We start from the raw sequence: 12,913 nt of genomic DNA, 5'->3' as shown, positions 1-12,913 counted from the left end.
CCTCCTCTTTCTCCTCCCCCCGTCCCCCATCCTCATCTCTCTCTGTGAGGTCCGAAGACTCGACGGCGTCCGACGTGCAGCCGTACTTGGATCGCCTGCTGCCTTGCGTCACCGCGCTGCTCTCTCGCTTCGATCAGGTCAACCAGGTCATGGAGGACGTTCACAACCTGGAGATCAAACTAGAAGAGGCTCAGGCAAGACGGAGGAGGATCAGTGAGGAGGGAAAACGTGCGGAAAAACCCAAGGAAGTGAAGGGAGACGGAAAGGAAGCAGTGAGGGAAGTGAGACACAGGAAGATTGGTCTACTTCACCCCAAAGTCTCACTTCCTTCCTCGTTCTACGCCGCCTCCTCCTCCTGCAGACTCCCCCGTGCACGCAGCACCTTCTCCGAGTCTGAATCGGCCCCCTATCAGCCTCACGCATCCTGCAACAACCCCACTGGACTCTGCGGTTTGCATCCTGCAGCTTCTCTGGGAAATGGCCCGCTGCCCAGGAGGAGAGCATGGCATTCTGGGAGCTCTCACTCAGCCGATGCAGCGCAGAGGATCCTCCAGACGCAAGAGGGTGTTGGAGGGGAATACTTAGCATTCACAGACAGACCCAGGAGCGAAGAAGGGGTCAGACTGCAGGCCAGCGAGGGGGTCCCGGTGAAGAGGAAGGCGTGGACAGAGCAGGACTGAGGTTGATCTGGGTCTAAACTGATCCTGCGTGTTGCTTCTCTGGTAGGAAACAATGAGAAAGCACTAACTCTTCCTCGATAAGTTGGGATATTTTAACCACAAATGCTCAGAGAAGTTGCACGAAAAACAGCAGACGCTGGGTGCATCGCTTTAAGTCAACGCTCTGCACTTCCTCAAGATTAAAAGCAATTAATAAAAGACCCAGAAGAAGCTGCTATGTGGACGGAAGCTCTTACCTACTGCATGATGGAGTAGGGTAATAAAAGGTCTGTCTCATCTGGATTTGTCACGACTAATGCACACAGAAAAGGAGACTTTTGCACGGGAGACAGTTATTAAATAAATCCTTCTTGACTTTCCAAGATCTGACGGCTTCCTTTGCTTCTGTTTCTATTCAATGCACGCACCTGTATGAGAAGTAATGCATGTGTAAGGTGTTCAAAAATCCTGTTGATATGAAACCTAAAGATGGAGGGACGTCAGATCCTTCTGCTGTGAGCGAAGAAACAGAGACACGTTTTATTTAATGGTTTATTTTAGTTAATCTTCACAGTTGTCCTGGTACATATTACTGTCTGTCACTATATGTTATACCTTTTCTAAATGCAGTTATATAAGGATGTTTTATTCCAAAGAGTAAAATGTTCTCTGAGTATTTGTATTTGTTGTATTTGTTTTAATAGTAAATCAGTGATTAAAACAGCGCTGTGTGTTCAGCTTAAAGATAACAGCTCTTTAATGATTTTATCAGCACTCTTTCATTGCATTAGCTATCTAAAGGAAAAGACCTTGATATTAAAGTGAACTCTGTCACTGAACGTCACGAGGTGAATAACTCTAGTGTTTGTCAGTCTGACATTAAAACAAATGAAATATGTAATAAGTTTAAATTCAAGCCTTTAAATATAGATGATGGGCAGTTCTTGTTCCGTAGATTTATGCTCATAACATTATATATGCAAATTTGCAAAATATATAGCAAAGGAGAAACATATTTAGGACTTCCTGTTGTCCTCTGATCAAATCTCACTCAGTTCCTAAGTGTTTTTATGTCAGATTAAGGGTTATTTCAGGTAATTGCTGCAGAAATGACATGTATCATTGATATGTTAGTAATATCTGAGTCTTATGTGTCAATTTAGTGAAATCTATCAATATATTTGCCTTTTATTAGTCACAAATGTGTTTAATTTAGTCAAAATAAGTTTAAAATGTGCTTAAAAAAACGATTTTGGAGATGATTTTTACAACATGCTTCATAAACAGTCATACAGGGAGGAGAGAACAAAGGGTTAACCGTAGAAATGGAAGAATAATAACAGAAGATTGGGAATAAATAGGTTTCTAAACTGTTTTGTATGTAGTAGAACTGCATCATCACCCTTTGACTTTGCAAGAGGAACCAGCCCTGCAATCTTTACTTTCTTGAGGTCAACGATTACCTTTTCCATTTCTTATCTTCACTTATCACTCCTGTGTGTGCTGCCTTATCAAAGTGTACTGCTTAAATGTCAGCCGTCCTTTATAAAAGAGGATGCAGAACCGTGTGCTGGTACTCAGGTCTTTCTTCAGGTGAGTTTGAAACACGTTCATAGACCCACTGAAAAAAGCATGATTTCATAGTGTGATTTATTTCTTACAGTTGATAAACCGAGCCGTGAAAATGAAGTGGGTCTTTGTTCTGTGTGCCATGGTGGCGCTGTCCGAGTGCATTGTCAAGTGAGTCTTTCCCTTCCTCTGAAACATGTTCCTGTATCTCAAAAGTAAATATGACAAATATGAGGCGCTTACGAGGAAGGAAACGTGTGCATCATTAAAGTGTCTCCCCTTGGTGCATTGCAGGGTTCCTCTGCAGAGGGGTAAGACAGCGAGGGAGACCCTAGAGGAGCAGGGTCTGTGGGAGGAGTACCGTCTCAAATACCCGTACAACCCCATGGCCAAGTTCGCCGACAGCTTTGCCGTGGGCAGCGAGTCCATGACCAACGACGCCGATGTGAGTCGCAGCTGCTGGAGACTCAGGCGAACTGAGACAAAGACAAGCTAACTCTCCCTTTGTCTCCTCCTCTTCCTCTCCAGCTGGCTTACTACGGCATCATCTCCATCGGGACTCCTCCTCAGTCCTTCAAGGTCATCTTCGACACCGGATCCTCCAACCTGTGGGTTCCCTCCATCTACTGCAGCAGCACCGCCTGCAGTATGTACAACTAGGGAAGGGAATACAGCATCACACAAGGCTGAGCACTGAGGTCCTTTTGGGAATAAATTGGATGTTTAAGATGATGCATATTGAATAAAGAAGGACCAGGTGACACCTTGATACCATAAGCAGGAAAAAGAGGGATCAGATGGTCTTTAAAGAGGGTTTAGTGGAGAGTTTGGTTGTGATTAAGAATCCAGAGCGAGTAGGTAGGGTTAGAGAAACAGACCCGGGAAGCATTTAGTGTGAACCTTAGGAGGTTTGGGGCTACGTTTAAGGACCTAGATAGGCTTTGTGCATAGGTATAACTAAGGGCTATCGTTAAAAAACTAGCTATAGCTAAAGACTCTCAGACGCATGATCTGTATTGCATCGTCCCTATGCATAAGTTTGAATGAAAATATCTGAGGCCTTTTGATGAGTTTAGGACAGATCAGAGGACATTAAATGTAGGTAGATCAGGATCACACCATATGCTTGACACTGAGGTCCGTTGAGAAACTTGGGAACATGTATATTGAATAAAGAAGGACCAGAGGACACCTCAATCCCATGAGTAACAAAAGAGGGATCCCATGGTCTTTAGAGAGGCTTTAGTGGAGATTTTGAATGTGATTTGGCATCCAGAACGAGTAGTTAGAAGTTCAGTTTAGTAGTTAGAGAACTCTGTAAAGGTAAGCAGACACAGGAAGCATCATATCTGAGCTTTTCCTCCAAGATGTCCCACCTTTTATTTTGGAATTCCTGAGTTTTATTCTCGAAATAGATTCTCGCTATTTCACCATTTGTACCTCAGAGAATATCCACGCTTTTGTTCTTGTAATTTACCCTTTAGTCTGATCTGAATCAGTCTCCTTTTAGTTGTTGAAAAGTCTAGAAAACAGACCATAGTTTAATATTTCCTGTCCTTTAAAATAGATTGAAAACAAGAGATCAAGATCATTAACCCTTAATTTTCCACTGTGTCATTTGCTTTACTTATATTATTCCCGCTAAACTGAAACAGTATTATAAACCTAGTTTAGAACAGATCAGAGGATATGAAATATTGGCAGATTAGTTCTTCTGAAATCAAGATTCCAGACAAGAGGATCTGCTGAAACTAGATCTAAACAAGGGGTTAAAATCAACTGACCTACTTTTCAAAAGCATAATTTGCTTCATTTTTGACTTTCTGTAGGTTATTATAAATCTACACTTTATCAGCAAACATTCATTCTTTTTCCAATTGACTATCTGTACTAGACAACCACGACAAGTTTAACCCCAGCACCAGCAGCACCTTCAGAAACAACGGCCATAGTCTGAGCATCCAGTACGGCACCGGCAGCATGACGGGCTTCCTCGGATACGACACTGTGACGGTGAGGAATTAAAGCTCACACCCTCACTATGTGGGGGGAAATGCGTGCTTATTAATGTGGGTTGCACAACATCTTTCTCTTAAAAGCAAAAGCAAATCATCCCGTTGTATTTGAGAGTGTTTTAATCCCTGTGCTGTGTCTGTCAGGTCGGTGGGCTCGCTGTGAAGAACCAGATCATCGGCCTGAGTCAGACCGAAGCTCCCTTCATGCAGTACATGCGCGCTGACGGCATCCTCGGCCTGGCCTACCCACGCCTGTCTGCATCCGGAGCTACACCCGTCTTCGACAACATGATGAAGGAGGGTCTGGTCAACCGCGACATGTTCTCCGTGTACCTGAGCTCGTAAGCACGGTCGTAACTTTGCAGCATCCAGAGAATGCAGGAACGAGTCGTTGAACCAGGACATTCGAGACAGTTCTCCCCTTGTCTTTGCAGTAACTCTCAGGAAGGCAGTGTGGTGACCTTCGGCGGCATCGACCCCAACCACTACTCCGGTTCCATCTCCTGGATCCCCCTCTCCAATGAGCTGTACTGGCAGATCACAGTGGACAGGTAGAGAACCATGAGCATCACAAATCCTCCAGAAATCTCTCCGAAGCAACGTTATACTCTTAGCTAAAGGGTTCTGATGCATGATGTCCTGTGTCTCTTTCAGTGTCACTGTCAATGGTCAGGTTGTGGCCTGTAATGGCGGCTGCCAGGCTATCGTGGACACCGGTACCTCCCTGATTGTCGGACCTCAGAGCAGCATCAGCAACATCAACAGCAGGGTGGGGGCTGTCAGCCAGAACGGAGACGTAAGTGCCAGAAAAAGACTAAAAGATATTCCTGCAGCTTCTTGTTTTTGAAAGAACGGCAGAACCTAACTCTAACACTCCGTCATCCTTTCCTTTCTCTTTGCTTCAGTACATGGTCAACTGCAACAACATCGCCCAAATGCCGGATGTGACCTTCCACATCCACGGACAGGCCTTCACCATCCCAGGCTCTGCCTACGTCCGCCAGGTAAGTCTCTGTAGTTCCTTTATAGCCCAACATTAGCCTCCTTTAGCTTAGCGGTGGTGACATGAAGTCATGTGACCGTGCTGTAGTTCCTTTATAGCCCAACATTAGCCTCCTTTAGCTTAGCGGTGGTGACATGAAGTCATGTGACCGTGCTGTAGTTCCTTTATAGCCCAACATTAGCCTCCTTTAGCTTAGCGGTGGAGACGTGAAGTCATGTGACCGTGCTGTAGTTCCTTTATAGCCCAACATTAGTTGCCTTTAGCTTAGCGGTGGTGAGGTGAAGTCATGTGACCGTGCTGTAGTCTGTCTAATGGAAAGATACCATTGGCTTTTTGTCGAGGAGACCAGGGAGTTGCTAGTTTCTAGGTTGGTTTACAGAAATACATCCTCCCTCCACTACTTTTTACTTCCCCCCCAACTAAAACTCTCCCACTCCAACAGTCTCAGTACTATGGCTGCCGTACTGGCTTCGGAGACGGAGGAGACAACCTGTGGATCCTGGGAGACGTCTTCATCAGACAGTACTACTCCATCTTCAACAGAGCCCAGAACATGGTGGGTCTGGCCAAGGCTACATAAGCAACCTGGAGTCACTCCTACAGTTCCAAGCTCTTTCTAACAATCACATGTACATCTCATTGTTGTGTAGTAGGACTTCAGAGACAAATCTTTTCCCTTCTCTAAAAGATGATTATATTTCCTCATATCTAATAAAAGACAGTTGAATCTGATTGACTGGTGTATCAGTAAACTGTACGATAAATAAACATACCACAGGAAGACACCACTTTTTATTATTTCACTGTTTAGGTTTTCTTTTCATTCTTTTATATGTTGTATCTTGGGTAATATTAGGCTGTCTTTGGCTCACATTTCCCCTCTGTGGTACGAATAAAGGTATTCGGATTTTAATGTAAGAGGGCACGGAAACAGAAACATTTGATGAGATTTTAGGGTATTTTTGCCTCAATTGGACAGTAGGAGAGTTTAAATGAGGGATGGAAAGAGGTACGAAATGCAAATCATTAACTAAGCCTTCAATTATATTCAGATGCACTGTAAACAAAGATTTAGTGACATTAAAGTTTGAAGCTAATACCGAAAAACCTGTATTTGTTAAGAAAGTACATCCTGGTTTTGGTCATACGTTGGTGACTGACTCACAATCTTGTAGAGTTTCTCTCCTCACTATCCTTACCTGGATCTGTATGCAGTGAAATAAAACACAGGCAGTAATATCTAGGAAGTGAGATCAGTGGAGTAAAGTAACCAAGTACATTTACTCAAGTACAGTTTTGAGGTACTTGTACTTTACTTGAGTATTTCCATGTTCTGCTACTGTGTACTTTTACTCCCCTACATATATTTAGTTGCTAGGCAGATTAGGATGAATGATGGTAAATATAATCTCCCTTAAATCAGACTGTAGTTCACCTGCAGTAAATCCAGCAGCTACCCTGCAGTATACAAAGCCATTCAAAGTAGCTGCACCTTTACCAGCTCTGAGAACACTTTAATGATCAATCATTATAAAACATATCAGAGATATTATTCTGAAATGGACCAATCAGACAATGACTACTTTTACTGTCGCTACTTTAAGTACATTTAGAGGAGAGTACTTTCTACTTTCACTGGAGGAACATTTAGAATACTTTTACTGTGACAGAGTATTCCTACACTCTGGTACTTCTACTTTACTCAAGTACAAGACCTGAGTACTTCTACTTTACTCAAGAACAAGATCTGAGTACTTCTACTTTACTCAAGTACAAGACCTGAGTACTTCTACTTTACTCAAGTACAAGACCTGAGTACTTCTACTTTACTCAAGTACAAGATCTGAGTACTTCTACTTTACTCAAGAACCAGATCTGAGTACTTCTACTTTACTCAAGTACAAGATCTGAGTACTTCTACTTTACTCAAGAACAAGATCTGAGTACTTCTACTTTACTCAAGTACAAGACCTGAGTACTTCTACTTTTACTCAAGTACAAGACCTGAGTACTTCTACTTTACTCAAGTACAAGACCTGAGTACTTCTACTTTACTCAAGTACAAGATCTGAGTACTTCTACTTTACACAAGTACAAGACCTGAGTACTTCTACTTTAACTCAAGTACAAGACCTGAGTACTTCTACTTTACTCAAGTACAAGACCTGAGTACTTCTACTTTACTCAAGTACAAGATCTGAGTACTTCTACTTTACTCAAGAACAAGATCTGAGTACTTCTACTTTACTCAAGTACAAGACCTGAGTACTTCTACTTTTACTCAAGTACAAGACCTGAGTACTTCTATTTTACTCAAGTACAAGATCTGAGTACTTCTACTTTACTCAAGTACAAGACCTGAGTACTTCTACTTTAACTCAAGTACAAGACCTGAGTACTTCTACTTTACTCAAGTACAAGATCTGAGTACTTCTACTTTTACTCAAGTACAAGACCTGAGTACTTCTACTTTACTCAAGTACAAGACCTGAGTACTTCTACTTTACTCAAGTACAAGATCTGAGTACTTCTACTTTACTCAAGTACAAGATCTGAGTACTTCTACTTTTACTCAAGTACAAGACCTGAGTACTTCTACTTTACTCAAGTACAAGACCTGAGTACTTCTACTTTACTCAAGTACAAGATCTGAGTACTTCTACTTTACTCAAGTACAAGACCTGAGTACTTCTACTTTACTCAAGTACAATACCTGAGTACTTCTACTTTACTCAAGTACAAGACCTGAGTACTTCTACTTTACTCAAGTACAAGACCTGAGTACTTCTACTTTACTCAAGTACAAGATCTGAGTACTTCTACTTTACTCAAGTACAAGATCTGAGTACTTCTACTTTACTCAAGTACAAGACCTGAGTACTTCTACTTTACTCAAGTACAAGATCTGAGTACTTCTACTTTACTCAAGTACAAGATCTGAGTACTTCTGCTTTACTCAAGTACAAGATCTGAGTACTTCTACTTTACTCAAGTACAAGATCTGAGTACTTCTACTTTACTCAAGTACAAGATCTGAGTACTTCTACTTTACTCAAGTACAAGATCTGAGTACTTCTACTTTACTCAAGTACAAGATCTGAGTACTTCTACTTTACTCAAGTACAAGATCTGAGTACTTCTACTTTACTCAAGTACAAGACCTGAGTACTTCTACTTACTCAAGTACAAGACCTGAGTACTTCCTCCACCTCTGCCAAACACACAGCTGAAACTCCCTCCTGGTGCATGAGAGCAAATAGGAGTGCATGCCAGTGGTATGAGGAAGATCATCGTATGATTCCTCGTCTCACCACGCATTCAGAAACCTGTTGGACGGCTTCAGGTGACCTCTTTTACCACCCTGGCACTGCGAGAGGAACACGGCAGCATGGAGCTAACATCACTGACAGTGTAAGGACTTCTGCTCTCTGAGGTTAGAAGGATCTCAAGGAACGCTGGGAGTCACCTCGGCAGAGTAAGTTCCATTTATTTTAGTCTTTGTCTGTTTTGGGTTTTATTTTATGGCAAACATATCAACGTTAGCTGCAGAATAAGATGGTGGAAGACGTAGAAACACTTCAAGTAAAAGTCAACATGAGAATTCAACATGTTACTTAAGTAAAAGTACATGAGTATTATGAGCGAAATGTACTCAGTATGCAGAAGAGCTCTCTTCACAGTGTTTTTTCCTCATAGTGTGTTGTGTTACCCTGCTTTATAAATACATGGAGCTTAAATAATGTGCTTTTTCAATGTGCGGCCAATTTACTAACTCATTACTTTGTAAAATACTGGGTATATTGGTAGTACAGTGTTGAATTGTGTCATATATCATGTGTTTTACATGTGTTAAATACATGTAGAAGTATCCAGTACAGTGTATAAGTAGAGCACTCGATTAATGTACTTCAGCCATAGCAAAGGAATGCATCGTTAAGAAGGTTTTGTGTTTTTTGCAGGAATAGAGAGGACGATGTCTGCAGAAAAAGGCAGGAGCGAGGTCAGGAGCTACAGTGACTGGATGTCCCGACTCCCACCTGAGCTCCACAACAACCCTCTCTATGATCTGACCATACCAGGTAAGAGGCGGCTCACACTGATCCTGCGAACAGGCATGGCGTGTGTGGTTAAAGTACAGCCCATCAGAATTAACATGTTGGAAACAGAACATCGATAAGACGTCCCAAAGTGAAGTGCATGTTGTTTCCCCGTGCAGAATATAACAAAACATGTCCTTTTATCTACTCTTTAACCTCTTAAAGGAGCCCTCCTGTGCTACTTTTCAGGGTCATAACAGTGTGTTTGTTATTCCCTAGGAAGCCACGACTCCATGAGCTATGACCTGGACCTCAGCTCTCGTATAATAGAACCGGATCGACTGAAGAAACTGAGCAAAATGTACTGTGTGAGGAAGCTAGTGTGCAAATGGGGGAGGACTCAGGTAAGATGTGTTTATTACCTGTGTTTGTGCATTAAAGGAAGGAAGGAAGGGAGGGAGGAAGGAAGGAAGGAAGGAAGGAAGGAAGGAAGGAAGGAAGGGAGGGAGGGAGGGAGGGAGGGAGGAAGGAAGGAAGGAAGGAAGGAAGGAAGGAAGGAAGGAAGGAAGGGGATAGACACAAGGGAGGGAGAGATGGACGAAAGAAGGAAGGAAGGAAGGAAGGAAGGAAGGAAGGAAGGAAGGAAGGAAGGAAGGAAGGAAGGAAGGAAGGAAGGAAGGGAGGGAGGGAGGGAGGGAGGGAGGGAGGGAGGGGATAGACACAAGGGAGAGAGAGAGGGACGAAGGAAGGAAGGAAGGAAGGAAGGAAGGAAGGAAGGAAGGAAGGAAGGAAGGAAGGAAGGAAGGAAGGGAGGGAGGGAGGGAGGGAGGGAGGGAGGGAGGGAGGGAGGGGATAGACACAAGGGAGGGAGAGAGGGACGAAGGAAGGAAGGAAGGAAGGAAGGAAGGAAGGAAGGAAGGAAGGAAGGAAGGAAGGAAGGAAGGAAGGAAGGAAGGAAGGAAGTGTTTTTTGACCTCTGTAACGGTGTGGGGTGTGGGGTGTGGGGTGCAGGAGGAGAGCATCACGAAGCAGCTGGATGCAGGGGTTCGGTACTTGGACCTAAGGATCGCTCGTAAGGACAACGACCCCGACCCCAAACGACTGTACTTTTATCACGGGCTGCTCACCCACACTGATGTGGAGGTAAGGACGGGCTGTTCTACCATATGAACAAAGCCTCTTTCTACCATCTTGACATCTACCTACAGTTGAGAGGAAGTCCACTTTGGTATCCGGATCGTTTCCCTCTCCCAGGAGATTGTATTTCTCTGAGTGTTTTAAGGGACACTAATGGCCAAAATGTATTAAAACTTCATCAAAAGTCGTAGCATGGGCAAAGGAAGGACACATCTATTCAACATCTACTCCTCATTGGATCGCTCCCAGTCAGAACAAAACATGCAAACTTCACTTTGAATTGAGGCTAAAAAGTTGTCTTTTTGCAGCAAAATGATGCAGATTTTCACATAATGTTATTACTTCTTGCAGGATCAACTGTATTCAAAATGTTGATTCACAAACTGTCTTCTCTCTGTTTAATGAATAGTCTTTATTCTGTTGCTTTTACTTTGTTTATCTTGAGTGGTAAGGCTTATCTGAAGTCCTTTAATGTCTGAAATGTGCTTTGTAAATAAACGTAACTTTAATATTATCCCATAGACACAATTCCTCTAGTTTATGAAATGGACTTCCAGTATCCTCAGACTCTAGACTGTGAAGCCAGTATAAAAATGAACATCTTGCAGATAATGAAAACTGAACCTTTAAGGCGATGATGTGTGACATTTGCGTTGACAAAATATAAGACACTTTATTTTTGATATCTGAGGAGGGACAAAGCAGACTTGTGACCAGAGTTTTGGGATCAAATGAACAACCAAAACAAGGTTAAAATAAAACCTAGGCCACAGTTTTTCTCATGCCTTTACTCAAAAGGTTAGACCAGATCAAAATCACTTCCCGTTGATGAAATGTGCCGATACTTAAAAACTGTTCTGCCCGGTTACAGACTATCCTCAGGACGATAAATGAGTGGGCGGAGAGGCACCCCAGAGAGATCCTCATCCTGAGTTTCTCCCATTTTAAAGGCTTCGTCAGGCGGTATGAAGATCAGCTGCACTGCCATCTCATCAACTTCATCAAGACCTTGTTTGGAGCCAAACTCTGCAAAAGGGTAAAGCAACCTTCCATTGAAACCAGACACATTTAAAGCACCTGAAGTCAGTAACACCTGTCCTGTGTTCAAGCAGCACCCCTATCCCACCCTGAGGAGCTGCTGGGACAACGGTACGAACGTCATCATCTCATATGACTATCCGGCAAGTATGCACAAGGAGATTTGGGGCAAAATACCGTATTACTATGGCGACAGTATGAGCATCACAAAAGTTGAGTCCGTACTTCGTCACACTCTGGAAAAGGAAAGGCCCAACAAGTGTGAGTTTTGTCTTTCCTTCTGGGTGAATATACATGCTTTTTTTATTGGGTTTGTTGACTGCATGTCTTAAAGAAGCCCTGTTCTGCTTTTTGGGGTTCCTGTAGTGTAGGTTTCTGTGCATGTCAATGGTCTGCAAAGGCTAGAATCCCTGTCTTCCCTCTACACTTCATCCCAGATAACATCCATGCAGTGTCAAAACACAAGCCACAAGTTATAAATGCATCATCTGCTGCATGATCGTTTAAATACAAAGCCTGTTAACATAAGAAACTCACATAATTTCACTTGCAATTCACACTAACTATTGCAAAAAGACATGCATGTGTAAGAGAAAGCATTGTGATATGGTTCAGCGAATGGCTAGATGAAAGGATGGTTGATCACTCTTGCACAACCTGCAGGTCTGTTCGTGTGTGGGCTGAACCTCACTCTGCCAGAGGACATCAGAATCATCAAGTACATCTTCTTCAGGATGTGCGACAGCTTCACCAAAGTCATCGCGTGGAGACTGCCTCGGCTGCTGCGCTGGGTCACACAGCAGGGGGCCAAAACTCCCATGAACATCGTGGCCTCGGACGTGGTGACTCTGGACGGCTTTGTCGCCACCGTTGTCCAGCTCAACACTTCGAAATGTGTGAAAGTATAGGAGAGTGTGTCTCATTCTGTGTCTTTTTGAAGGATATTTTAAAAAGTGGATCCGTCCTTAATCTGTGCTGCATAGTTGAATGTTAATCTAACTTATGTCTTGATCAGCACTACAGAAAAAGCTACATTTTCTGAGTGTATTACTGTTTAAATGGCAGGTTGTTTATAAAACACCGCAGTTGTTTTAAAGAAATATAATATGGCACACACACAATTTACAACCGTTATTTTCTGTGGCATTTTTGATTTTTAATACATTTGTATCTAATGTGCAGAGTCAGATACAAAAGGAATCCTTGTCTGAAGTACTGAATTGTAAATAATGAAAACCATATATTAATTATCATGCACTTGTATTATGTTAGTGTGTGCAGGAATCCAGGGAAATAGCATGTATCTGTATTATAGTCCTACATCTGGTGTAAAAGATGCCATTTTAAATGCATAATTAAATGTTTTAAAGACCAGGGGACAATGCATTCTGAGTGTCTGAGTGTGTGCTTATTTCTTATAGAAACTAAGGTTGAGCTTCCAAAATTCCAAAAATA

At 42.7% G+C, this 12,913-nt stretch overlaps 3 protein-coding genes across 3 annotated transcripts in view; all 3 read left to right on the top strand.

The window, feature by feature from the left end:
- The window catches only part of pkd1b (polycystic kidney disease 1b), a 21,446-nt gene extending 20,152 nt beyond the window's left edge, over positions 1-1,294 (top strand). The window contains 1 exon segment of the mRNA XM_063893683.1: positions 1-1,294. This exon segment is cut by the window's left edge and continues 91 nt beyond it. Coding sequence (XP_063749753.1) covers positions 1-680 — 680 coding nt within the window. The 3' untranslated portion in view covers positions 681-1,294.
- Positions 1,295-2,246: 952 nt separating this feature from the next.
- LOC134870296 (pepsin A-like) lies at positions 2,247-5,978 on the top strand. Its single transcript, XM_063892375.1, has 9 exons — positions 2,247-2,399; positions 2,523-2,673; positions 2,757-2,874; positions 4,123-4,241; positions 4,388-4,584; positions 4,678-4,794; positions 4,898-5,039; positions 5,149-5,247; positions 5,689-5,978. Exons 1-9 carry the CDS (start codon positions 2,344-2,346, stop codon positions 5,824-5,826), a joined length of 1,137 nt encoding a protein of 378 aa, XP_063748445.1. The 5' UTR covers positions 2,247-2,343; the 3' UTR covers positions 5,827-5,978.
- A 2,587-nt stretch (positions 5,979-8,565) lies between these two features.
- Positions 8,566-12,910, top strand: LOC134870947 (PI-PLC X domain-containing protein 1-like). The gene is made up of 7 exons (XM_063893490.1): positions 8,566-8,721; positions 9,206-9,325; positions 9,563-9,687; positions 10,295-10,426; positions 11,292-11,456; positions 11,533-11,719; positions 12,122-12,910. The coding sequence occupies exons 2-7, from the start codon at positions 9,220-9,222 to the stop codon at positions 12,364-12,366; spliced, it is 960 nt and encodes a 319-aa protein (XP_063749560.1). The 5' UTR covers positions 8,566-8,721; positions 9,206-9,219; the 3' UTR covers positions 12,367-12,910.
- Positions 12,911-12,913: the final 3 nt, after the last annotated feature.

Source organism: Eleginops maclovinus, chromosome 10 (assembly GCF_036324505.1).
Source record: "Eleginops maclovinus isolate JMC-PN-2008 ecotype Puerto Natales chromosome 10, JC_Emac_rtc_rv5, whole genome shotgun sequence".
In the NCBI taxonomy this organism is placed as follows: Eukaryota; Metazoa; Chordata; class Actinopteri; order Perciformes; family Eleginopidae; genus Eleginops; species Eleginops maclovinus.
Note: the sequence above shows the minus strand (reverse complement) of the source record. Positions and strands in the feature narration are given on the sequence as shown.

Coding starts and splice junctions, on each gene's coding strand:
- LOC134870296 (XM_063892375.1), top strand. CDS start 2,344: ATGAAGTGGGTCTTTGTTCTGTGTGCCATGGTGGCGCTGTCCGAGTGC. Junction 4,242..4,387: donor TCGGATACGACACTGTGACG/GTGAGGAATTAA, acceptor TGTGTCTGTCAG/GTCGGTGGGCTCGCTGTGAA. Junction 5,248..5,688: donor GCTCTGCCTACGTCCGCCAG/GTAAGTCTCTGT, acceptor CCACTCCAACAG/TCTCAGTACTATGGCTGCCG.
- LOC134870947 (XM_063893490.1), top strand. CDS start 9,220: ATGTCTGCAGAAAAAGGCAGGAGCGAGGTCAGGAGCTACAGTGACTGG. Junction 10,427..11,291: donor TCACCCACACTGATGTGGAG/GTAAGGACGGGC, acceptor GCCCGGTTACAG/ACTATCCTCAGGACGATAAA. Junction 11,720..12,121: donor AAAGGAAAGGCCCAACAAGT/GTGAGTTTTGTC, acceptor CACAACCTGCAG/GTCTGTTCGTGTGTGGGCTG.